This window comes from Saccopteryx bilineata, chromosome 8 (genome assembly GCF_036850765.1).
Source record: "Saccopteryx bilineata isolate mSacBil1 chromosome 8, mSacBil1_pri_phased_curated, whole genome shotgun sequence".
In the NCBI taxonomy this organism is placed as follows: domain Eukaryota; kingdom Metazoa; phylum Chordata; class Mammalia; order Chiroptera; family Emballonuridae; genus Saccopteryx; species Saccopteryx bilineata.
This window is the reverse complement of record NC_089497.1, coordinates 55,188,753-55,215,900: the sequence shown is the minus strand read 5'-3', so window position 1 is coordinate 55,215,900 and position 27,148 is coordinate 55,188,753. Positions and strand designations below refer to the sequence as shown.

General features: G+C 41.4%; 1 protein-coding gene across 3 annotated transcripts in view; it reads left to right on the top strand.

Moving 5' to 3' along the window:
• Positions 1-26,249, top strand: part of OSBPL11 (oxysterol binding protein like 11) — a 105,525-nt gene extending 79,276 nt beyond the window's left edge. For all 3 annotated transcript variants that reach the window (XM_066240653.1, XM_066240654.1, XM_066240655.1), the window contains 3 exons: positions 8,293-8,475; positions 18,817-18,970; positions 24,597-26,249. In XM_066240653.1, the coding sequence (XP_066096750.1) occupies positions 8,293-8,475; positions 18,817-18,970; positions 24,597-24,662 (403 nt within the window). In that variant the 3' untranslated portion in view covers positions 24,663-26,249. The remainder of the gene's footprint in view (positions 1-8,292; positions 8,476-18,816; positions 18,971-24,596) is intronic.
• The last annotated feature ends 899 nt before the right edge of the window (positions 26,250-27,148 follow it).

The window sequence follows — 27,148 nt, the reverse complement described above, 5'->3', positions numbered from 1 at the left end:
CCCTCTCCCTCTCCCTCTCCCTCTCCCTCTCCCTCTCCCTCTCCCTCTCCCTCTCCCTCTCCCTCTCCCTCTCCCTCTCCCTCTCCCTCTCCCTCTCCCTCTCCCTCTCCCTCTCCCTCTCCCTCTCCCTCTCCCTCTCCCTCTCCCTCTCCCTCTCCCTCTCCCTCTCCCTCTCCCTCTCCCTCTCCCTCTCCCTCTCCCTCTCCCTCTCCCTCTCCCTCTCCCTCTCCCTCTCCCTCTCCCTCTCCCTCTCCCTCTCCCTCTCCCTCTCCCTCTCCCTCTCCCTCTCCCTCTCCCTCTCCCTCTCCCTCTCCCTCTCCCTCTCCCTCTCCCTCTCCCTCTCCCTCTCCCTCTCCCTCTCCCTCTCCCTCTCCCTCTCCCTCTCCCTCTCCCTCTCCCTCTCCCTCTCCCTCTCCCTCTCCCTCTCCCTCTCCCTCTCCCTCTTCACAGCCAGTGGCCAGATTGGTTCGATGTGTCGGCCCTGGGCTGTGAGAGTAGCTCAGTTGATTTCAAGCATCATCCCCAAATGGGAGTTGCTGGGTGGATCCCAGTCAGGGCGCATGCTGGAGTCTGTATCTCTATCTACCCTCCTTTCACTTAAAAAAAAAATAGTGATAGATTTATCTACTCTTATAAAAATTTTCCTGGTTAAATAGCCAATGAGATGTAGAATCATAACAAATGCCTAATGCAGCCTCTGGCCTATTTCTGCCTTGGAAAGGGATTCAGACTGGATCCGGATCTCTGGGAAGTTAGTTTAGCTATTACTACAGGTCAGGTTAAAAATACATCTGACCATTAGAAATAGGTCAAGAAATACAGTGAAGGAAGCTGTTGCCTTTAAAAATTAATATTGAATCGTGGCTTTGTTTTAATTCCATCTAGAAATTGGCCAGCTATACTTTTTTTTTGTGGCTTGTTGATCTCTTCAGCACTAGTTTAGATCACCCAAACTGCATGAAGACAAGCTTTTGTATAGGATTCTCAAAAGGATACTAATGCTTTCCTTAAGCTTTTGATGTCTGTCTATTCTGACTGTCCCTGAAGTAGGGAAAGTTCTCATTAAAGAACAACACACACAAAAGTATACAGGTTAATTTGATGTGAAAATTTGAGCACTTTGATTTAGACATGGAGCATTATTGGCATCTCAGAGGCTTTCTTCATGCCCTGTCACAGTTGCACACACATGTACGCATACATCACACGGTTGCACACACATGTATGCATACATCACACACTTAGGTTACCACATACAGCCTTCCCACTACAGTAACCGCCATCTGATTTCGAACACTGTAGATGAGTTTGGCTTTGAAGTCTGTATAAATGAAACCATATACTATGTGCTCTTTCATACCTTACTTATTTTTCTCAACATTATATATTTGAGATTCATCCATGTAAACTTGTAGTTTATTCTCTTTATTGATTTTTTCCATTGTATGATTGCCACAATTTATTTATTTATTCTACTGTTGATGAGCATCTTAGCAGTGTCCAATATTGGACTATTATATAGTACTGTTAGGTCAGTGTTTGATGAATCTATATATGAATTTCTTAAATAGGTGCCTAGGAGTGGAATTGCTGGGTTGCAGGGTATGATGTTGAACTTTATTAGATACTGTCAATTTTTTAAAAAGTTTATATCAAAATACACTTCCTGCAGTCCTGTATGAGACTTTCTGGAACATATAGCTATTTTACTTCTCCATCAGTTAACTGGTACTCAACAATCTTAGAAGTTGAAAGAAAGATTTATTGGCTCTCTGGCGTTAAATAGGCCTTTTAAAATATATATAAGGTCTACCAGAAAGTTCTGTCTGTTTTTGGAATAAAACAAAATACAATTTTTCTTACCATCAATAAACTTTATTAAATAATATAATTGCCATTATTGTTAATGATTTCTTGTCAGCATGAGGGCAATTTGTATATCCCATTTTTGAAAAATGTTTTATCTTTTGATGCGAAAAATTGAACCAGTGCTTGTTTGATATCTTCTTCATTTTTGAATTTTTTGCCCTTCAAAAAATTTTATAAGGACCAAAACAAGTGATAGTCGGAGGGTGCTAAGTCTGGGGAATATGGTGGATGCGACAGACATGCTTCTGTAGCATTTTTTCCTTGTTAAAATTTGTAAAAATTACAGCGGCATAAATGAACTTTATCAGTAGCCATGGGTACACTATCGCTTCACACATAAGACTAACATGAATCAACTTTGTTTTAGTTAATTTGCTACGTCAGTATGTATACATTAAGTGATAAAAATAGAGAGGCACACATGTGCCAAATAAACATGCTTATGTGTCGAAACTTGTTGTGATAGAAACAGACAGAACTTTCCGGTAGACCTTAAAACACTGAAGCAGAGAATTTAAGAAAATACAGATTACCCAGACAGAACCACTACACATCAGAATCGTCACCTTTTATTCTTAGAGAAGATATTAATATGGTTCACACTTTGTTGTATGTGTTTCTCTTAGTCTCATCATAGTGATCACAGAATTTAGACTTTAAATTTAGAAGTCATTAGATCAACATTTACTAACACATAAGTCCTTTGCAACATCCTGATAACTGATTGTTCAGTATGTATTGGAACAATATTATTAGCACAGAACTCACAGCGGGCAGCCTATTATTTCATTTTCAAACACCTTTTTTTGGGGGGGGAGGCAGACAGGAACAGACAGGAAGGGATAGGTGAGAAGCATCAACTCATAGTTGCAGCACCTTAGTTGTTCATTGATTGCTTTCTCATATGTGCCTGGATGGGGGTGGGGGCTCTAGCTGAGCCAGTGACCCCTTGCTCAAATCAGCAACCTTGAGCTCAATCTTATGACCATGGGGTCATATCTGTGATCTCATGCTTAAGCCGGTGGCCCTGTGCTGAAGCCAGATGAGCCCACACTCAAGCCGGTGACCTGAGGGTTTCGAATGTGGGTCCTCAGCATCCCATGCCTCCCTCCTCAGACATAACTTAGTTTTTCTACTATCTGCAATCAAAAGAGACACATTACCTGTCATCTACATTTGTTATAAATATACTAGAAAGCCCGGCGGTCATACGAAATGACCGCTGTTCTAGATATTATAAATTGTAATTAAAATGATTTGTGCAAAGATGTCTGCTAATTCAAACTGAATTACCCAGGGCAGGCGGCGAGGACGCCCCTTTGCTTAGTGCCCCACGGGGTTTCCCCCTTCTACTTGCTTAATTGCTTAAAGTAGAGTGCAATGAAGGAAACCACTGGCGGTACATTTCTTAAGAGCCACCTCTAGCTCAATAAATAAAGGTGATTTAAATAATAAAATGTTAATTCACATGTCAAAGATCTCTTTGTACACAACATTTCTTGTGTAGATCTTTCCATCATTTTTAAGCTCGCATAAAGTCTTGGTCCAGGCAAGTCAATTGGTTTGTTTCTCATGGACGCAAAAGCAAACGAACTATTAATGGATCAAATGCTATCCATGTACTGTTTGCTATTTGGATGCTGATTAGTCAATAATTTATTCAAGAGTGGTGGATAATTCTCAATTAGTGGAACTACAATGTTTCCGTACTTGCAACATTGAGAAAATCCTTTCTTGCCACAGTCAAATCGATTAGTTTCTAACTTGAAGTTTAAAGACTGACAGTGTTCACATTTAATATTCATGTCACCAGAGGAATGCTCAAAAATTAAAGTTTCTCCGTTTGAAACTGTTTTAATCCTTTTTGCGTTTCGGTCAGCATTACTCTGTCGTTTTTTTGCATTTCTCTCCTGCCTTTGTTCAAGGGACTCATTTTGTCGAGACAGGCTTTTTTGTCTTGCATCTGAGGCAAGCCTTGTTTCTCTATGCTCATCAGTCTCATTTTGCTGAGAAAGATGCATTTACTCTGCGACTGAAGCAAGCCTTGTCTTTCTCTGCTCAGTGGTTTCTTTTTGTCGAGAAAGCCGTTTTTGTGCAGCTTTAGCTCCTTTTCTATCCTCTTCAGTGCTGTATTTTCTAGGAGGCATTCTTAAAAGAAATTACGTTAAGACGTAGTTTTTATGTAAAACAGATGATTGCCAACGCAAGCAAATGTTCACCTTCCCCCTGACACGCTCAATTTGCGTTCAGCCTTAAATTATTTCAAAAGCAGATGATTGCCAATGCAAACAAATGTTCACCTCCCCCCTGACCCGCTCAATTTGCGTTCAGCCTTAAATTATTTCAAAAGCAGATGATTGCCAATGCAAACAAATGTTCACCTTCCCCCTGACCTGCTCAATTTGCGTTCAGCCGTGGCAACTTCACCCCATTGGCTAATACAGTTACGCAAGCAACCAATAAGCTATCGGCAACAAACAGACACTTAAGCCGCATATAATAAAGATTATCTTCCACTTGTCTTCCTTTACTCCCTCATTTTCCACTACTATCTGAAGAAGTCAAGCAAACCTACTTAACAAACCTTGTGTCCTTGTAGATCTTGTAACCCCATTTCCACACTCACTTTGGGATGATGACTTTTATCTATATAGTAGTATAATGTCATTAAGAGTATGTTAACTACCTGCTAAGTGACATACTTTCCTCCATATTGGAGATACAGAGAAGGAAAAAGACTGTTTCTGCCTTTGAGAAGGTTTTAGTCTAGTATTGGAATCCAGGACCCTATCTTTGAAAAGCATTTGTAAGGCTTTTAGGAAAAACTCAGATATAATAGACAGCTGAAAATAAAATCTGTTATAATAACCATAATGATGGAGAAGGGCAATAACATGGTGAAGCTGAGATTAGATAATTACTATGCCTGAAAATAAAATTTTATTTAGACTCTTCTGTTAAAGTAAAGAAAGAAGCATGATGCTCAACATCCTTCTTGTCTGATAAACGAAGCCTATCCCTTTTTCAAGAGAGATGAACTATTTCCCTGGTATTAAATTCTAAAGGGATGTGTTGCACGTATCCTTATATGGTAGCTTTGAGTAACATAATAGTGTATTCTTTAGTAGTTCTGCATAAAATGTAATTACCCTTCATGTGAGTATTTCTTATGTATACATCAATAAAACCCAAAGCTAAAGTGTTGACTTTCAAATGATAGAAGCTTTCTATATGAAGCCAAGTTAATACAGCCAGTGATTTTCCAAATAGCTCTATTCCAAATAGCTATAAAGACAGGGTCTAGACAATCTGAAGAGCCACCTTGATGTAAAGTTTTTAGAAAATAAGAGGGAAAACACCTTACTAGTTAGCAACTATTCTAACTTTAGAGATGAATAGGTTGACAACTTAAGATTTAGCTCTTTGGGCCCTGGCCGGTTGGCTCAGCGGTAGAGCGTCGGCCTAGCGTGCGGAGGACCCGGGTACGATTCCCGGCCAGGGCACACAGGAGAAGCCCCCATTTGCTTCTCCACCCCTCCGCCGCGCTTTCCTCTCTGTCTCTCTCTTCCCCTCCCGCAGCCAAGGCTCCATTGGAGCAAAGATGGCCCGGGCGCTGGGGATGGCTCTGTGGCCTCTGCCTCAGGCGCTAGAGTGGCTCTGGTCGCAACATGGCGACGCCCAGGATGGGCAGAGCATCGCCCCCTGGTGGGCAGAGCGTCGCCCCATGGTGGGCATGCCGGGTGGATCCCAGTCCGGCGCATGCGGGAGTCTGTCTGACTGTCTCTCCCTGTTTCCAGCTTCAGAAAAATGAAAAAAAAAAAAAAAAAAAGATGTAGCTCTTTGTTAAGTGTCTTAAGGGCAACATACTCTGTCATTAATTGATACCAGATCTAGATCTACATGCTTTAGACATTTAGATATTCATTTACTTATTATCTATGATTGCTTTCATGCTACAGAGACAGTCTAGCCTACAGATCCTAAGATTTATTTTCTGGTCCTTTGCAAAAGAATTTTGCCAACCCTGGATTAGACCGTTAAGAATTATTATAAGCAAAATGAGGTGAGGTCCTTCTTCCTCCTTGTGCTCCTGTAGCAAGGTCCTCACAGCCTGCCTCTGATATGTGCAATTCTTGTTTCCTTCCCAAGTTTTCTTCATGCTGCCCTTGCTCTGTAGCTGCACTGAGGGGCAAGGACCCCGTGTAACCCAGCGTGCATGAACAGAGACTAGGGCTTGTTATTTGTCAAGTGAAAAGGCTTATGGAGGAGATAACGATTACTTGGGAGATTGTGCTGTGGCAGTAAAAGAGAGATCAAGTGAGGAGTAGATTGTTGTTTCTCAGTTCCCAGAACATAGTTCTGGGTATGTATGGATAGAGAAAGAAAGAGATAAGCGTACGGTGTCATCGTCTCATATCCTGTTTGGTCACAGATAAATTTTCAAGGAAGGGAACAGTGTTGGCAAGTGAGATCAGGGAGGGAACATGGATATCACAAGAAATATTCAGTCAGGCAAAAACCTTTAGTAGCGGCCCTGGCCGGTTGGCTCAGTGGTAGAGCATCGGCCTGGCGTGCGGAAGTCCCGGTTTTGATTCCCGGCCAGGGCACACAGGAGAGGCGCCCATCTGCTTCTCCACCCCTCCCCCTCTCCTTCCTCTCTGTCTCTCTCTTCCCCTCCGCAGCCGATGCTCCATTGGAGCAAAAGATAGCCCAGGCTTGGGGATGGCTCCATGGCCTCTGCCCCAGGTGCTAGAGTGGCTCTGGTCGCAACAGAGCGTCGCCCCGGAGGGGCAGAGCATCGCCCCCTGGTGGGCATGCTGGGTGGATCCCGGTCGGGCGCATGCGGGAGTCTGACTGCCTCCCCGTTTCCAGCTTCAGGAAAAAAAAAAAAAAAAAAAAAAAAAAAAAAAAAACCTTTAGTAGCACAATTATTTCTGTTCAGATGCTTTAAAGTATAATCCAGAGTCCCCACCCTTGTGAAATCAAGCTGTCTATGGCAATAGTGTTCTTTGCGTCCACTGAGCTATAGTTAAGCCTAACTTTTGATTTTTGAATGTTTGATTTGCTCTTGGATTCCAGACCTGTTTACACTTTGATCTTCAAGATCTGGTTCATTGACCATTTGCATATTGGCTCCTATGCCTCTGCTTTGAGCTCTGAGTTTGTAGACTGTTGACTTCTAATGAAAAACTGTGGACTCCCTAAATTCAACTATGTAGTTTTAATGCCCAGGCCCTTGGCTTATACCAAACAATGCTTCTTAGGATTCTTGAGCTGTCACCTTCAGGTTTTGGTTTTTGGATTCCCCTGTGACTGCTGATAAACCACGATCTCTGGCACACTGATTAGACCCTAAACTCCACTATTCTGTGAGTTCTGAATGTCTACCTGATCTGACCCTGTTGTAAATTGTGTCTCTCAATGAACATAAAATACTTCATTAAAAATAATTAGACCTGGGCCCTGGCCAGTTGGCTAAGTGGTAGAGCATCGGCCTGGCGTGTGGATGTCCCAGGTTTGATTCCTGGTCAGGGCACACCAGAGAGGCAATCATCTGCTTTTTTACCCCTCCCCCTCTCACTTCTCTCTCTTTCTCCCTCTCTTCCCCTCCTGCAGCTATGGTTCTATTGGAGCGAGTTGGCCCCAAGTGCTGAGAATGGCTCCCTGGCCTCTGCCTCAGGCACTAAGAATAGCTCGATTGCTGAGCAACAGAGCAATGCTCCAGATGGAGAGAGCATCACCACTTAGGGGGCTTGCCAGGTGGATCCCAATCGGTGTGCATGTGGGAGTCTGTCTCTGCCTCCCCTCCTCTCAGTTAATAAAAAAATAATAATAATAATTAGACCTATTCCTATTCCATTCTTCATTTGAGCTGCATCCTATCTGTTTCTATTTTTCTACCTCTTACAGATTTGTCTGGTTTCTACATTTAATTTAAAATCAGGCATATGTGGTTCTTTATACACAATTGATATAGCCAGAACTTCAAATTAGGGACTCTATAAACTATTAAATAAATAGGACTAGTTTTTAAAAAGTTAAGTAGATTGTAATATTGTAACATTTTCCAACTGTGATAAAAAAGTAAATGTTAATATTTTTTGTTTTCCTCTTTAGTTTTAATATTAAATAGTTTTGTTTGTAGCAAACATTTTAAAGACTACACTTTGTGATCGTTTATGGTGATCAAGTCTCTATTTCGATTCCCAGTGTTCTTTCTAAAAATTGAAGCTGACGTTATTTGAAAACGTATCTAGGAAGCTAATGTGGATTTACAGAGTCTGACTTCGGCACTGACAAACTGAAGTGAGCTGTATAACTAATTTAAAGAATTTACAAAGTACTTTCTGGGGTTTCAGAATCTGAAGATAAAAGCACAATATCATTTTATTACAGCCTATCCTTTTTTCTGCCTGCTTCTAGGGTTACAGGTGAGGTAAAGCACAACATTACCAACACTGTGGTGTGCCGAGTACAAGGCGAATGGAATAGTGTTCTTGAGTTCACTTACAGCAATGGAGAGACCAAGAATGTGGACTTGACTAAGTTGGCAGTGACGAAGAAAAGAGTGAGACCTCTGGAGAAGCAGGACCCATTTGAATCCAGGTATAGCATCCATGTGTTCCCCAGGAAGGAGAAGCTCTGGATCTTAATCTAAGCCTGTGTACTAACTTGCAATCGTGGGGAAGTCCTTCACTATTTTGCATCAGTTTCCTCATCTGTAAATTGAAAGGGTTTGGGCTGATCCGATGTTCTTAAACCCCTTACCAGCGATGGCATTATATGACAGTCACATTTTAGTAAAAATCAAACATTGGTAAACTGGTCAAATACTAACATTTAACACAAAGGGTTACTTTTATCCTTATCGTGGATACTCTTAAACATTATTAACAAAAAGACAGGTAGCCTTCAACAGAAAAATGGACAAAGGACATGAAGAGGTAGGTAGTTCACCCCCCCCCAAAAAAGGAAAGAAATATAAATTAAACAATAAGACAAATTAGTATTTTTATTATTACTATTTTATTTAAGTGAGAGGAGGGGAGATAGGCAGACTCCCACATGCACCCCCACCAGGATTCACCCAGTAACCGCCATCTGGGGCACTGCTCTGCCCATCTGGAGCCCATGCTCACAACCGAGCTATTTTTAGCACCTCACGGGAGCCATTCTCAATGCCTGGGGCCTACATGCTGAATCAATTGAGACATGGCTGCAGGTGGGGGAGAGAGAGAGGGAGAGAGAGAGAGAAGGGGAAAGGGGAGGGTTGGAGAAGCACATCGTTGTTTCTCCTGTGTGCCCTGACAAGGAATCAAACCTGGAACTTCCACATGCCAGATCATCACTCTACTACTGACCCAACCGACCAGGGCCCAAATTAGTTTTTAAAATAATACCCCGTTTGGCCTGACCTGTGGTGGCGCAGTGGATAAAGCGTCAACCTGGAAACACTGAGGTTGCTGGTTCAAAACCCTGGGCTTGCCTGGTCAAGGCACATATGGGAGTTGATGCTTCCTGCTCCTCCCCCTTCTCTCTCTCTCTCTCCCCCTCTCCTCTCCTCTCTAAAATGAATTAATTAATTAATTAATTAATTAAAAAATAATAATACCTCGTTTGGCCCTGGCCAGATAGCTCACTTGATTAGAGCATTGTCCCAAAGCTCAGGGGTTGCAGGTTCAATCCCTGGTCAGGGCACATACAGGAACAAATCGATGTTTCTCTTTCTCTCTTTTTCTCTCTTCCTCTCTCCCTCTCCCCTCCTTTCCTCTTTCAATTAAAAAAAAATGTTTAAAAAATACCTCTTTTTGAGGGAAAGTGTGATCAAAGAGATACTTTCACACTGCAGGTCAGAAGGTAAACTGGGCCTGACCAGGCAGTGGCGCAGTGGATAGAGCGTCGGTCTGGGATGCGGAAGGACCCAGGTTTGAGACCCCAGGTTTGCCAGCTTGAGCGCAGGCTCATCTGGCTTGAACAAAAAGCTCACTAGCTTGGACCCAAGGTCACTGGCTCGAGCAGGGGGTTACTCAGTCTGCTGAAGGCCCGTGGTCATGGCACATATGAGAAAGCAATCAATGAACAACTACGGTGTCACAACGAAAAACTGATGATGGATGCTTCTCATCTCTCTCAGTTCCTGTCTGTCTGTCCCTATCAATCTCTCTATCTGACTCTCTCTCTGTCTCTGTAAAAAAAAAAAAAAAAAGAAGGTAAACTGGGCCTGACCTGTGGTGGCGCAGTGGATAAAGCATTGACCTGGAACGCTGAGGTCGCTGGTTCAAAACTCTGGATTTTGCCTGATTAGGGTACATATGGGAGTTGATGCTTCCTGCCCTTTCCCCCTCTTCTCTCTCTCTCTCTCTTTCTCTCCTATGTAAAATGAATGAATGAATGAATGAATGAATAAATAAATAAATAAATATTTTTTAAGGTAAACTAGAACAACCTTCCTAGGGAGTATTCTGGCACTCTATATCAGAAGCCTTTAAAAATAAGTGAAATGCATCTATTTGTATTTGTTAAGAAGGTCCTGTCTCCAAAATGTGTTGACAGTGGTTACATCTGGAAAGGAGTACGGGGACCAGGGATAGGAAAGAGATGTCCTTTTCACACACTGCCTTTTTGTACTGCTTAAATTTTATTTCATGTGGAAGTAATATATCAATTTTAAAAAAGAATAAAGAAAATATAAGGTAGCATTCAAAAATCTTAAGTTAAGATCATATAAATGGACCCAAAAAGTTTAGATGAGTAAAGGGATTAAATAGCTATTAACCAAAGACTCGGTTTGGGTGAAAAAATAAAACAGTACTGATTGAAATCAAGTTTTTTCTAGGGATTTATCCCAAAGAAGAGCTTCTCAAAATTTGGTCTTCAGGATCTTTGAGGTTTTTTCAGGATAGCTGTAATTTGAATATATTTGTTATAATAATGCTAAGATGTTATTTGCTTTATTCACTCCGCTGGCACTTGCTTTGGTGCTGTGAAACAGTGGTGGTAGCACTGCTGGGCCTGGCACTGATCAGCGCAGTGGCACGGAATTTCACAAGCCTCATTGTATTCTGTATACTTGTGTTGCTGTATACTTGCAATTTTTAAAGGTATTTTCATTTATTCATTCATTTGTTCATTTGTTCATGCATTCATTCATTCATTCATTCATTCATTCAAGAAAGGAGAGAGAATGGAGGGGAAGAGCAGGAAGCATCAACTTATAGTAGTTGCTTGTATGTGCCTTGTTTGGGCAAGCCCAGGGTTTTGAACTTGCAACCTCAGCATTCCAGGGTGATGCTTTAGCCACTGCATCACCACAGGTCAGGCTAAAATGCCAGTTTCTTGCCCTGATTGGTTAGCTCTGTCGGTTAGAGCATCATCCCAATATGCAAAGGTTACCAGTTCGACCTCTGGTCAGGGCACATACAGACACAGAGAAACAAATCTTGATCTCCTTTTCTCTCTCCCTCCCTTCCTCTCTTCCTCTTCCTCTTCCTCTAAAATCAATAAATTTTAAAAATCAATAAAATACCAGTTTCTTGAAAAAGAAGTCTTCTTAATACTCGGTTATAACAAATTGGGAGTAGGCATAAAGCACTTACTGAGGGGTTTTCTGAAGGAAATACACTTGTGCAGTTGTTTGAGTTATAAGTAGCTGTTCTAATTTCAATATTAGATCTTCCTTATAAATGAATAATGTGGCCCTGGCAGGCTGACTCAGTGGATAGAGCATTGGTCTGATGTGTGGATGTCCTGAGTTCAATCGCAGGTCAGGGCACACAAGAGAAACGACCATCTGCTTCTCTTCCCCTCCCCCTCCCCTTTCTCTCTTTTACTCTCTCATAGCCAATGGCTTGATTGGTCTGAGAGTCAGGCCCGGACACTGAGGATAGTTTGGTTGATTTGAGCATCAGCCCCAGACGGGGTTGCAGGTAGATCCTGGGTGGAGTGCATGCTGGAGTCTGTCTCTCGACCTCCCGTCCTCTCACTTAAAAAAGAAAAAGATAGCACTTCAAAGAAAACAACTGAGAGTATTTGTTGCAGCCTGACCAGGAGGTGGCACAGTAGGTAGAGGTTCAGACTGGGACGTGAGGACCCAGGTTCAAAACCCTGAGGTCACCGGCTTGAGTGCAGGCTCATCTGGCTTGAGCATGGGCTCACCAGCTTGAGCAAGGGGTCGCTGGCTTGAGTGTGGGATCATAGACATGACCCCATGGTCACTGGCTTGAGCCCAAGGTCACTGGCTTGAGCAAGGGGTCACTCACTCTGCTGTAGTCCCCTGGTCAAGGCACATATGAGAAAGCAATCACTGAACAACTAAGAGGATGCAATGAAAAATTTATTTCTTTCCCTTTCTGTCTGTCTGTCCCTACGTGTTCCTCTCTCTGACTCTCTCTGTCTGTCTCTGTCAAAAAAAAAAAAGAGAATATTTGTTGCAAATAGTAAATTTTAAGTAGAAACAACCTAAGTGTTCATCAGCAGATAAATAGATAAGGAAGTTGTGGACTGTGTGTGTGTGTGTAAACATATATGTGAAATATTATTCAGACATAAAAAATGAAGGAAATCCTGCCATTTGTAACAACATGGATGGACCTTGAGGCATTATGCGTAGTGAAATAAGTCAGACAGAGAGAGACATATACTGTATAATCTCACTTGTTTGTGGAATCTAAGGAGCAAAAAACTGCATTGTTGGTAAGAATATAAATTAATTCATCAATATGGAAAATAGTGTGGATATTTTGCAAAAAAATTGAGCACAGAACTTCCATATGTGATCCACCAATTCTACTTCTGGGTATTGATTTTTAAAAAATAAACACTAATTTGAAAAAATATATGACCTCCATTTTCATTGCAACATTATGTACAATAGGCAAGATATAAAAACAACCTAAGTGTTCATCAGTGGATGATTGGATAAAGAAAATACCGTGTATAGGCCCTGGCCAGGTTGCCTAGTGGATAGAGCATCATCCCGGCGTACTGAGGTTGTCGGTTTGATCCCTGGTCAGGGCATGTATGAAGAGCAATCAGTGAGTGCACAACTAAGTGGAACAGTGAGTAGATGCTTCTCTCTTTTTCTTTCTCCCTCTTCCTCCCTTCTCTCTCTCTCTCTTTCTCTCAATCAGTAGAAAAATTTAAAGAAAGAAAAGACTAGGGAGTAAATATCTTAGGCTTAATGGGGCATATAGTCTCTACCATAGTTACTCAGCTATGCCACTGTAAAATGAAAATAGGGATAGATGGGATGGATGTTGCTATTTTAAAATAAAACTTTATTTCAGCCTGAGCTGTGGTGGCTCAGTGGATAAAGTGTTGCCCTGAAACACTGAGGTCGCCGTTTGAACCCCGGGCTTGCCTGGTCAAGGCACATACGGGAAGCAACTACTACGAGTTGAGGCTTCCTGCTCCTCACCAGCCCCCTTTCTCTTTGTCTTTCTCCTCTCTCTCAAAAAAAAAAAAAAATCAACAAATAAAATCTTTTAAAAATTTTTTATTTAAAAAAATGGGCAGTAGATGATAGTTTAACCCCTGGGTTAGATCATTGATTTTTCTTTTTTCCTAATATAAATGTTTAATGCTATATACTTCCCTGTAAGTCTGCTTTATCTATGTCCTGCAACTTTTGAAATTTTGTTATATATTTTTTAATTTCCCTTGTGATATTTTTTGACTCACTAAGTTATGTAGTAATGTGTTGTTTAATTTCCAAATATTTGGAGATTTTCCAGTTACCTTACTATTATTCATTTTTAATTTAATTTGATTTTGGTCAAAGAATGCACCCTGGCCGGGTGTCTGAGTGGATAGAATGCTGTCCCCACATGCTGAGGTCATGGGTTCAGTCCCTCTTGGAGCATATATGAGAAGCAATCAGTGAGTGCACAACTAAGTGCACAAGTAAGTGAGGCTTCTCTCTCTCTATCGCTCTCTCTCTCTTCCTCCCCCTTCCTCCTTCTTTCCTTCCCTCCCGCTCTCCCTTTCTTCCTTCTTTTCTTCCCTGCTCTCCCCTTCCTCTCTCAGATCAATGGAAAAATTAAAAACAATTTAAAAGAATGCACTTTGTGTGGTTTCCATTCTTTTTTTGTTTGTTTTTGTTTTTGTTTTTGTATTTCTCTGAAGCTGGAAACGGGGAGAGACAGTCAGACAGACTCCCACATGCGCCTGACCGGGATCCACCCAGCACGACCACCAGGGGCGACGCTCTGCCCCTCCGGGGCGTTGCTCTGCCGCAACCAGAGCCACTCTAGCGCCTGGGGCAGAGGCCAAGGAGCCATCCCCAGTGCCCGGGCCATCTTTGCTCCAATGGAGCCTCGGCTGTGGGAGGGGAACAGAGAGACAGAGAGGAAGGAGGGGGGGGTTGGAGAAGCAAATGGGCGCTTCTCCTGTGTGCCCTGGCCGGGAATCAAACCCAGGTCTCCCGCACGCCAGGCCGACGCTCTACCGCTGAGTCAACCCGCCAGGGCGTGTGGTTTCCATTCTTTAAATTCACTGAGATTTGTTTTGTGGCCCTCAAAACATTGTATCTGATGAATGTTTCATATGTACTTGACAAGAATGTGTATTCTGCTGATGTTAGGTGAGAGTATTCTGTAAATGTTATTTAGGTTAAGTGAGTTAATAGTATTTTTTTTTTTTTTTTAATTTTTAACGAGACAGAGAAGGACAGACAGACAGGAAGGGAGAGAGATGATGAGAAGCATCAGCTCGTAGTTGCAGCACTTTTAGTTCATTGATTGCTTTCTCTTTTTTTTTTTTTTTTAAATTTCTCTTTTCTTTTCCAAGTGAGAGGAGGGGAGATAGACAGACAGACTCTTGCATGCTCCCTGACTGGGATCCACTCAGCAACCCGTCTTGGGCCAATACTCTGCCCATCTGGAGCTATGCTTGCAACCAAGCTATCTTTAGCACCTGAGGCGGAGGCTCCATAGAGCAATCCTCAGCACCCGGGGCCAATAAGCTTGAGCCAATGAACCAGTTGAGCCATGGGTGCAGGAGAACAGAGTGGGGGAGAGAAAGGGAGGAGTAGAGAAGCAGATAGTTGCTTCTCCTTTGTGCCCTAACCGGAATCAAGCCTGGAACATCCACAGGCCAGGCTGACACTCTACCACTGAGTCAATCAGCCAGGGCCTCATTGCTTTCTCATACATGCCTTGACCTGGGGGCTCCAGCTGAGCCAGTGACCCCTTGCTCAAGCTGGCAACTGCACATGCACACTCAAGCTGGTGAGCCCACGTTCAAGCCGGCAACACTGGGGTTTTGAACCTGGATCCTCAGCATCCCAGGTCGATGCTCTATCCACTGCGTCACCGCCTGATCAGTCTGATAGTATTTTTCTAATCTTCTCTGTCTTTACTGATTTTCTGTGTGCTTTCTCTGTTAGTAAAGATCAGTTATTGAAATCAGCTACTGAAATTGCCATTTATTTATAATTAATTATTTCTTATTGTAGTTCTATAAGATTTTACTTCATATTATTTGAATTTCTGTTATGAGCGCCATACATATTTAGGATTGTATGTCTTTATGCATTGACCCTTGATTATTATGAAATGATTCTTTATCCCTGGTCATAGTTCTTGCTTTGAATTCTAATTCAATATCAAATTGCCACTTAAAAAATAACTTTATTATTGCCTGACCAGGCGGTGGCGCAGTGGATGGAGCGTCGGACTGGGATGCGGAGGGCCCGGGTTCGAGACCCCGGGGTCACCGGCTTGAGTGCAGGCTCATCTGGTTTGAGGGAAGGCCCACCGGCTTGAGCCCAGGGTCGCTGGCTCCAGCGGAGGGTTGCTTGGTCTGCTGGGGGCCCGCGGTCGGGGCACATGTTGGGGAGCAGTCGGTGGGCGGTTGGGGTGTTGCAGCGCGCAATGAGGGACTGGTGATTGATGCTTCTTGTCTCTCTCTCTGTTCCTTTCTGTCTGTCCCTGTCTGTCCCTCTCTCTGGCTCGCTCTCTGTCTCTGTAAAAATAAATAAATAAATAAATAAATAAATAAATAAAAATTTTAAAAAAACTTTATTGAGACATATTTTACATATTATAAAATTTACTTCTTTCTTAAGTGGTGCAGTCATCACCATAAGTCAGTTTTAGATTCTTTATCCTCCCATAAGATCTGTCTTACTCATGTACAGCTAAGCCTCATGCCTACCCCCAGTCTCAGGGAACCTGCTGTCTCTGTAAATTTCAGATAAATGAAATCATGCAAAACGTGATCTCTTGTGCCTAGTTTGTTTGTTTTTTTAATTTATTGTATTGACATGGTTTCAAGTGTCCCACTCAGTGTAACACCCACTGCCCCCTGCATTGTGCCCCCCATGCCCCCTTCAAAGTCTCACTCCATCCCCACTAGCTGTTCTCACTTAACATGTTGTTAAGCTTCATCTATGTTGTAGAGTGTATCATTGTTTTATGTCTTTTGTATAATACCACATTTTGTCTATCCATTTACCAATTTATGGGCATTTCCACTTCTGAACTATGATTGATACTGCTATGAACATTCTCATGCAAATCTTTGTGTGGACATGTTTTCATTTTTTTCGAAAAGGCTAGGAATAAAATTGCTGGTTTATGTGGTAGTTTTATATCGAACTTTTCAAAAAACTGCCAAACGATTTTCCAAAATGACCTTGACAGCAGTGTATGAGGGTTCCAATTCTCTACATTCTCATCAACATTTGATACTGTCTTATTTAATATACCTTATTCTAGATGGTGTGAAATAGTATCTCATTGTGATTTTAATTTGCATTTCCTAGTGAGTCTGTTTTCATGTGCTGATTAGCCATTTGTATATCTTCCCTGGTGAAATGTCTCCTTATATCTTTTTACCCATTTTTAAAAATTGAATTGTCTTTTTATTGTGTTATAGCAGTTATTCGTAAATTTTGTATAAAATCCTTTATTGGATATGCTACACAAATATTTTAGCTTGTTGCTCATCTTTGCTTTTTTTTTTTAATAAATGAGCTTTACTTTGCTGAGAAAAGGATTCTTGGTAATAAAGACTGCATTATTAATTTCAACATTTTGATTCTTCACTACAGAAAGCATGTCCGTGCTAATAGTGAGATAATGAACATAGCTTCCAACTCAGAAGCCAATACTTAAACAGAGGAAGTGTGAAAGTGTGGCCCATTGTGTCGATGTAAACATCAGGAACACACTGCATCAGAGCTTCCCAGCCAAGGAAGATGGACCCTAGACTTTGGCCCAGCACTGTGAAGTGAGGATAGAGGGAATCTTCCATGGGGTAGCGCTTTCTTAAAAAAACAAACTTCACTGGGTGCATTCATCTGATGTTAAATCTTCTGAACGCACCTTCTAGTATTTGTTTACTGCTGACATTAACATCACTGGTATAAACAACATAAGATGCTGAAGGATACCTACTTTTTCTGCAGGGCCCTTATTGCACACCATAATACCCTTTCTCCTCCGCCGCCGGCACTGCAGTACAGATGAAAAAGTGCAATCACCATTTGATCTTTTCCTTTTTTGCCAGTTGATGCTGAGTTTTTCTTTTTCTGTAGCTGCACTCTGACTCTGATTCCCCACAGGATAAGGACAAAACACAAACATAAAATTCCACATACAATTAGCCCAGGGAAGAATAATGAATAAAAAAACCTCAGCCACTCGCAAAACCACCAGCCCCTCGGCAGCCGCCATCTTCAGTCAACACCGGGACGCAGGAAGAGCTTCCCTATTTCTCTTCTCTATTGGTTACTCTCATCTTTGCATTTTTAATAGGGTTCATTTTTCAGTAAAAATTTTTAATTTTGATGAGGTGAGATTATCAATGTTTTCATTTATGGATATGGTTTTAGGAGTTGAATCTAAAAAATCTTTGCCTAACCCAAAGTCTCAAACATTTTCTCCTATATCTTCTAAAAGTTGTATTATGAGGTAAGGGTCAAAGGTCATCTTTTTGCATGTGGATATCCCGTTGTCTCAGCATCATTTGTTGACCAGATGGTGTACCATATTTCTCCATGTATACGACACACACTTTCCCCAAAAATTTAGGGTCTAAAAACTTGGTGCATCTTATACAGTAGTTGTAGATTTTTTTACTTTCATTTTCCACTTTTTTGCACTCATTGTTGAGGACAGACAGCGATTCGTGATCAGACACAGATGAGGACAAGCTAATGGATGGGAGTTTTGACAGTGAGGAGGAGTTTTATAAATTTTATGATGAGTACAACTTGAGTTGAATAACTTTATGTAATACATTCTTTTTTCAAATTTTGGGCCCCAAAATTAAGGTGCATTGGAGTTGTTTCCCTACTCTTGGGAAACACTGTCCTGTGCTGCCTTTTGCTCAATATCTGAAAACCATTGTTTTATTGTATTTTATCTAGTTTCCTAGTTGATTAAAGGCAGGAGGGTAAATCTGATGCCTATTACATTGTCATGTCTAGAAGCAGAAATTATCTCTTTTTAAATTTTTTTTCTCTTTTTCTTTGGTATGTCCTAATTTTCTTAAAAATAAAAATTTTGGTTTTGTCATTTAAAAATATCATATAAATAATTTTTAATTAAAAAAGAAGTAGAAGCATCAGCATCTTAGAAATTAATATCAGCAACAACATAGTATCAATTATCTTATAACTCTTAGTCATGAAATTATAGACTGATATAGGAAATTAATGTTTTTTGAGAGAGAAAGAGGAAAGGAGGGAGCAGAGAGAGAAGCATCAACTCGTGTTCCACTTAGTTGTGCCATTGACTGCTTGTCCTATGTGCCCTGACTGGGGCCTGGACCAGGGCTTGAACCCATGACCCCAGGACTCTGGGATGATGCTCTATCTATTGCAACACCAGCCAGGGCCAGGAAATGTAGTGTTTAAAAATTACTATTAATTTTGAAGGTATCAGTTCTATTTAATAACTTGTTGGAAGAATGTTTGTAAAATGTGTGGTTTCCTGATTTCAGGCGATTGTGGAAAGATGTGACAGAGTCTCTGAGGGAATCTGAAATTGACAAGGCCACCGAGCACAAACGTACCCTGGAAGAGCGCCAGAGGACTGAAGAGAGGCATCGTGTTGAAACAGGCACACCCTGGAAAACCAAATACTTTATTAAAGAGGTATGTCCTACCTGTCTTCAGACCAAAACTAATTATCTACTTCGTGAAAACTTTAGCTAACTAAGCTTTTTTTTTTTTTTTTTTTTATACAGACAGAGAGTCACAGAGAGGGATAGACGGGGACAGACAGACAGAAACAGAGAGAGATAAGAAGCATCAATCATTAGTTTTTTGTTGCTACACCTTAGTTGTTCATTGATTGCTTTCTCATATGTGCCTTGACCATGGGGTTACAGCAGACCAAGTTACCCCTTGCTCTAGGCAGAGACCTTGGGTCCAAGCTGGTGAGCTTTTGCTCAAACCAGATGAGCCCGCGCTCAAGCTGGTGACCTCAAGGTCTCGAACCTGAGTCCTCTGCATCCCAGTCCAATGCTCTATCCACTGCGCCACTGCCTGGTCAGACTAACTAGACTTTCTTAAATTGTTTTCACTTACACATCTCCATTTCTAAAAATAGTCTAGCTTAACCCTGAGCTGTTTTATGAGCTATTCACAATTTGTCAAAATAAAATATATAGTTAACCAGTAGTTCAAATGAAATAATTTGGGAATTTAATTGGTCACAAATGAAAATGTTAAAATATTTAATCATAATAATAGAATTTATAATTTTATTGCCTTTGTACAACACTGAAATTCTGTGTTTGCTTCCAGAGACCACATTTTAAGGGAGACATAAAAAACTTAATTGACTACACAAAGGATAGTGAAGTGACTAAACTCTTAGCAGCATTTAAGGAAAAAATATTGAAGTATGAGTGTTAGCCTGAAAAACAGAAAATAGGGGCCATTCATTATAACCTTCAAAAATATGTAGACTTATCATATAGAACTTTTTTGTCAATTCTAATAGCAGACTTAAACTAAGCCCAAACTATAAGGAAGCACGTTTTGAGTTTAACATAAGAAACATTGTAAGACAATAAAAAATATCCAGTAATAACAGGGTACATTTTATAGTAATGTATTCACCATTGCTAGGCCTATATAAGAGACTGTGGTGTATTTAGGAGAGTTTACTGCACTGTTTTTTACAGCTGGATCAAATGAATCAAAATTATACCTTTTTTTTTTGTCAGATAGGCAAAAATATATTTTTTGGTGTGCCAGTGTGTGCCATGAGATGAAAAAGGTTGAAAATTGCCGTGATAGAACAGTAAATTAGAGGTGCTGACTCAGATTTGGGCCCCTTTGGGTGACAGGATATAAGCAGGGCTTCCTAAATGGCATGCTGTGGCACGCTAATATAGTATATGGGCTAGATTTGTGTTATATGTTAATTCCCTAAGCCCATGAAGCAGCCAGGTTGCATTCTGTATTTGACTGGACATAATAATGTGTGCCATCACATCTGAGAAGCACTGTGAGTACAGGTGAGGCTGATGAAGATGGCAGCTAGTTGAAGTTGGTTGATATCACGAAGTTCTTAACAAATTTGGAGCTCTTGCCATTGTGTATGGCACTTTGCTAAGAATCATGTTACTGAAAAGTTGATTTTGTTTCCCCTGTGGTCCTAAACAGAATGCTGGGCACATAGTAGATGTTTAATAAACATTGTTATGAATAACAAGGGCTTTTCTACTTATTTTGTACTTCTATTATTGCTCTAAAACTGACCATTAGACCAGTTAGGAGTTGATCTTAGTTAGATGGAGGAGTAAAGAATATGGTCAGTTGGTATATAGGAAGGGGGAGATAGAGTAACCTGAGAAAGTCAAGGTGAACTTTAATGTGTTTGTAGTATCATTCAGTTATACCCACCTTCTTTTCCTAGTTCTCACTGACATTCAATGTATTAGGTCTCTTATTTCTTCCCTTATATTGTACATGTCCACCAGGATCAATTATTTTAATCCTCTTAAGTGGCTGTTTAATGTTTCTTAAGTTGTATATAAATGCAAGTTAGACAGTTTTTATAGTATAGTTGGCCATATTTGGACTCAGATGTGCTAAGGGTGAGCCTCAGCTCTTACCTTGGATTGTTTATTTACCACTTACAACCGCAATTTTCCATTGTAAAATGGGGATAAATATATGGAAGGTGCACTGAAAAGGCCTCTGCTTCTTCCTTGATGCAATTGGGAAACTCATTTCACTTCAGAGCCTTAGTTTCTTTGTCTGTGAAATGAGATGGATGGCAGGCATGTCTTAATTTCTAAACCATGCATTCTGGAATGTGTTTAGGTAACCACATCTTTTTTAAAGAACAGTATAGCTGTTGAGAATTAACCAGGTGATTTACTATAATAAAAAACCCAAGCCCTGGCCGATTGGCTCAGTGGTAGAGCATCGGCCTGGTGTGCGGAAGTCCCAGGTTCGATTCCCGGCCAGGGCACACAGGAGAGGCGCCCATCTGCTTCTCCACCCCTCCCCCTCTCCTTCCTCTCTGTCTCTCTCTTCCCCTCCTGCAGCCAAGGCTCCATTGGAGCAAAAGATGGCCCGGGCGCTGGGGATGGCTCCTTGACCTCTGCCCCAGGCGCTAGAATGGCTCTGGTTGCGACAGAGCAATGCCCCGGATGGGCAGAGAGCATCACCCCCTGGTGGGTGTGCCGGGTGGATCCCGGTCGGGCGCATGCGGGAGTCTGTCTGACTGCCTCTCCGTTTCCAGCTTCAGAAAAATACAAAAAATAATAATAATTAAAAAAATATTAAAAAAACCCAATGGCTGCTATAGTTAATGAGAAATTATTCTGAAACAATTAAAAACCCCAAGGAAGACTTTATTCGAGACTATTGCAATAGAGGAGAGACATTGAACTCAACTCTGAATAGGGGGACAAGTGGGAATTTATAGCCAATAGGAGGGCGAGGAAGTGAAAAAATTACTAAGAGGAACTTTGTTAGGTATCAAGGATAAGAGAAGGGAAGCACTTGATTAGATATTAATGATGGGAGAAGGAGGAGTTTGATTGGCTATTAAGACTGAGGTGAGCCCTGGCCGGTTGGCTCAGCGGTAGAGCGTCGGCCTAGCGTGCGGAGGACCCGGGTTCGATTCCCGACCAGGGCACACAGGAGAAGCGCCCATTTGCTTCTCCACCCCTCCGCCGCGCTTTCCTCTCTGTCTCTCTCTTCCCCTCCCGCAGCCAAGGCTCCATTGGAGCAGAGATGGCCCGGGCGCTGGGGATGGCTCTGTGGCCTCTGCCTCAGGCGCTAGAGTGGCTCTGGTCGCAATATGGCGATGCCCAGGATGGGCAGAGCATCGCCCCCTGGTGGGCAGAGCGTCGCCCCTGGTGGGCGTGCCGGGTGGATCCCAGTTGGGCGCATGCGGGAGTCTGTCTGACTGTCTCTCCCCGTTTCCAGCTTCAGAAAAATGAAAAAATGAAAAGGAAAAAAAAAAAAAAATGAAAAGAAAAAAAAAAAAAAAGACTGAGGTGATTCTTTTTTTTTTTTAAACAAGAGACAGACAGAAAGGGAGAGAGATGAGAAGCATCAATTCTCCTAACCAGGTGGTGGCACAGTGGATAGAGTGTTGACCTGGGACACTGAGGACCCAGATTCAAAACCCCGAGGTTGCCAACTTGAGAGTGGGATCTTAGGCATGACCCCATGGTTGCTGGCTTGAGCCCAAAAGGTTGTTGGTTTGAGTAAGGGGTCACTGGATCAGTTGGAGCCCCCGAGTCAAGGCACATATGAGAAGCAACCAATGAACAACTAAAAGTGACGCGACTACAAGTTGATGTTTCTTATCTCTCCCTTCCTGTCTGTCTCTGTCTCTCTCTCATTGGGAAAAAAAAAAACATCAACTCGTAGATGTGTAACTTTAGTTGTTCATTGATTGCTACTCATATGTGCCTTGACCAGGGGGTTCCAGCTGAGCCATGACCCTTTGCTCAAGCCAGAGTTGTTGGGCTCAAGCCAGCGACCATGGGATCATATCGATAATCCCATGCTCAAGCCGGCAGCCCTATGCTCAAGCTGGTGAGCCTGTGTGCAGGCCAGATAGATGAGCCTACACTTAAGTCAGTGACCTTGCAGTTTTGAACCTGGGACCTCAGTGTTCCAGGCCAATGCTTCTATCCACTGCCCCATCACTGGTCAGGCAAGGTTGATAAACCAGTTTATCAGAATTTTTAATATTTTTTTATTTTTTATTTTTTGCTAAAACTGGGCTCAGCAGGCCAAGATGAGACCTAGTCAAGAAGAGAGTCTTGGCCTTGGCCAGTTGGTTCAGCAGTAGAGCATCAGCCCTGTATGTGGAAGTTACTGGTTCGATTCTAGTCAGGGCATACAGAGGTGACCCTCTGCTTCTCCACCTCCTCACCCCCTCCTCTCTCTCTGTATCTTTCCCTCTCCCACAGCCATGACTTGAATGAGCAAGTTGACCCTGGATGCTGAGGTGTCTCCATGGCGTCACCTCAGGTGCTAAAATAGCTTGGTTGCTGAACAGCAGAGCAGTGGCCGCAGGTGGGCAGAGCATCTGCCCCAGATGGAGGTTGCCAGGTAGATCCCAGTCAGGGCACATGCAAGGGTGTGTCTCTCCACCTCCCTGCCTCTCACTTGATTTAAAAAAAAAAAGAAAGAAAGAGAGTCTCTAAGGAGTCTAAAATTTGGTCAAGGAGAGCCAAATAATTGTTACTATGAGACAAATAATTGGTGGCCTTAAATCATTTTTGATACAAGGTAGGGTAAATATATAAGAATATTTTTTAAGACTGACCAGGCAGTGGTGCAGAGGATACAGCATCGAAACCCCGAGGTCACCGGCTTGAGCACGGGCTCATCTGGTTTAAGCAAGGTTCACCAGCTTGAGCCCAAGGTTGCTGGCTTGAGCAAGGGGTCACTCACTCTGCTGTAGCCCCCCGGTCAAGGCACATACGAGAAAGCAATCAATGAACAGCTAAGGTGCCACAACAAAGAATTGATGCTTCTCCTCTCTCTCCCTTCCTGTCTGTCCTTCTGTCTCTGTCACACACACACACAAATATATATATTTTTTTAATGTTTAAATTGAAGGATATGTCAAGGTTAAGGACAGAGGTTTAGATCTTACTGACTTCTCTTCGTCCCATTAACGCTGAATTCCAGTTGTAACTACTGTGGCCTCAACTCTGCCAAGCTCCCACCCCAGTATTATGCATTTGCTGCAAGCTTTCCCCCCTCACTTGGTCTCTCCTGTCCTTAGTTTAGTCTCTGTCTCTGACTCTAACTCTGTCTCTTTATGGTATCCTTCTATCCATAGGAATAAGGGAAAATTAATAAGGTAGAGTCAGGAAACAACTAGAAAACAAAACTTAGATACTAGAGAGTCCAGTTGAGATGGAGAGACCAGGTAGTACCGTCATGATGGTTTATTTGTTCTCCACCTGCTGCCTGCACTCTGGGTGAGCCTCAATCTGCAGCATCTTGGCAGAACTGGCAGGATTTCTACCAATGACTTCTGCAAAATAAAGTGTTCATGGAGTGTGTGTGGCTTTCCAGGCTACAACTTCTCACCTAGTCCTAGCTAAACCACAGGAATTGTTTTATGTCTTAATTAAGCACAGAAATATTTTTCCTTTTCAGAAACTTGTTTTCAAATGTTGGGATAGAATTCCATTTCAACAAAGGTTTTGCTTCTAGTTTTGGTTACTGATTCTGAAAGTATTAGAGGAAATGGTTAATTAATTTATTCTTTCACTTGTTTCAGGGTGATGGCTGGGTTTATCACAAACCCCTTTGGAAAATAATTCCAACAACACAACCAGCAGAGTGACACAAACTATCTAAGACTCGACCAAATGGAATTTTTCTCTGTCTACCCTAAACCCTCCCAGAATGGAGTCATTGCACTGAGTGACGTGCTCCCTGATTGCAGACTGAAACTAGCTAAACATGAATGTACCTATTAGGGCACCATAGAGCTGCAGCGAGACCAGAGTGTTGAAGAAGCATTATGGACCTCTCACCAACCTGTTCACGTGATGTGAGCAATAGCATCTGAAAGCTTTTCGCCTGACTTGTTAGATGATTAATCTTTTATCCAGTTCTTGCTCCTAAAGCTAAATTTGAATCCCCTATTTTTTGCATGGGGACAGCAGATGAACACAATGGTAAAAAACTCAATGACTTGGATCTCTTTATAGTGAAAAGTGAAGTCTCTTTCAGAGTCTGCTTTGCTTTCTGTCAGTAAGTTTTCAGTACTCATAAACAAATTGAGAGGAGGAGAAAGATGACCCAGAAGTGGATTCAGCCATTGTGCCTGAAATCAGTGTTAAAAAGAAAAACCAACCAGGTTGTAGTAACAAGGCATTCTGTTCCTTCAGAGAGACTGTGTGCCTGTGTCTGAAGATCTTACCATTTTCCACCTCTCTTGGACTCTTTTAAAAAGTATATTTATAAATTAATTCAAATTATAACCATGGAGAACTTTTTCTTCTGAGCATTTTAATATACTTGAAAGCAACGTTGACTTGAAAAATTTCAGAACATTTTTCAATACCTAGTTTTATTAAATATTACACTTGAGAAACAATTTTTTAAATGTGTTCATGTCAATATGATGAAATTTTGGCCTATCTCAAGAACTGAGGCATAAAGAACATATAGCAAATATAAAACTGTTACTTTTGTCCTTAACTTTTTTCCCACTTGTAGGTTAATATACAGTATTATGTGTTATCCCTTTGGATAAGTATGCTTCATCTTACCTCTGTTCACTCAAAATTTAAAACAACTATTCATATTTGTTGGTAATTCAGATGTTATAGACATGACTGCGAGTGTATACAGTATGGTGTTATTTTTCTCTTCAAGGAAACTCCAATGCTGAAGAAAGTATGAAATTAAAAGATATCAGGAAATTGTATTCAGGTACAAATCTTTTTTTAAATAAGTATTTTATTGAGGTTAAAGAATTTCTAGCAACTAAAAGAATAGTGCTAATTACGGCTTTCATCATTCATTCAAGGATTTTTTGAGCACCTACTTATGGTACTCAACCCTTGTAATTGCAAGCTACCTTAATTTTCCAAGAGTGGTGCCTTATTCTGTTTCTTCTGATGTGGTCTTCCAATCAGTGTATGTGATATATACCTGTTATTCATTAGCCATTGTAGGTGGCTGTATCTGTTGCGTCATAAAAAATTTAAACTTTGTGCTCTGATAAATTGTGTTTTATTGAAAGGGTTAATAGGACAAAAACAACAAAACAATTTTTCAACAAATTGTAAATTATAAAAAAATAACTGGTTTATGTACAACCATTTTAATGATTCCCTTGTTCATTTTTGCTGTGAAATGCACTGAAAAAATATAGTTCATGTGTTGGGAAGATTGAAAAATAATAAAACTAGAGAACAGTAATGCTTTTGTCTGTCTTATGATTGGAGAGAAATAAGAAGTTCATATTTTAGTGGAGTTATTGCCCTGTACATTTGAGAGACATTGATTTTTCTCTTTAAATCCCTATATTCAGGAATCTCTTTGATAAAGGAGTAAATTTATTGAGTTTAACAATTCTTTTTTTCTTTCTTTTCCAAGTGAGAGGAGGGGAGATAGAGAGACAGACTCCTTTATGTTCCCCAACTGGGATCCACCTGGCAACCCTCACCTGGGGCCAATGCTCTGCCCATCCTGAGCTATGTTCTTAACCGAGCTATTTTTAGCACCTGAGCTGAGACTCCATGAAGCCATCCTCAGCACCCAGGGCTAACATGCTTGAAGGAATCAGTGGCTGTGGGAGGGTAAGAAAGAAAGAAAGAGAAATAAGGGGGAGGGCAGATGGTTGCTTCCCCTGTGTGCCCTGATCAAGAACTGAACCCAGGACATCCATGCGTCGCACCAGGTTGGTGCTCTACCACTGAGCCACTGGGCAGGATTTTCGTTTATTGAGTTTAGAGTGGAGAGAGTGAGTGAGAAAAGCAACAGGGGGGATGGAGGAGCAGGAAGCTTCAATTGATAGGTACGGTGATACCTTGGTTTTCGTTGATAATCTGTCCAAAAACAATCAGTGAAATCCGAAACTGATGAAAACTGAGGCAATTATCTCCATGTGAATCAATGTAAATCCAATTAATTCATTCTAGACACTCCAAAATACATACCAAAAACACATTTTATAAAGAATAAATGTAGTGTTTAATACTAAAAACAATAAGAAATTAATATAAAATGAATATAAATGACTAATGTAAGAATAAATGAACATTTAACATGGCACTTACCTTTCTGAAGACTCTTCTTGGCGTATGGAAGACGACT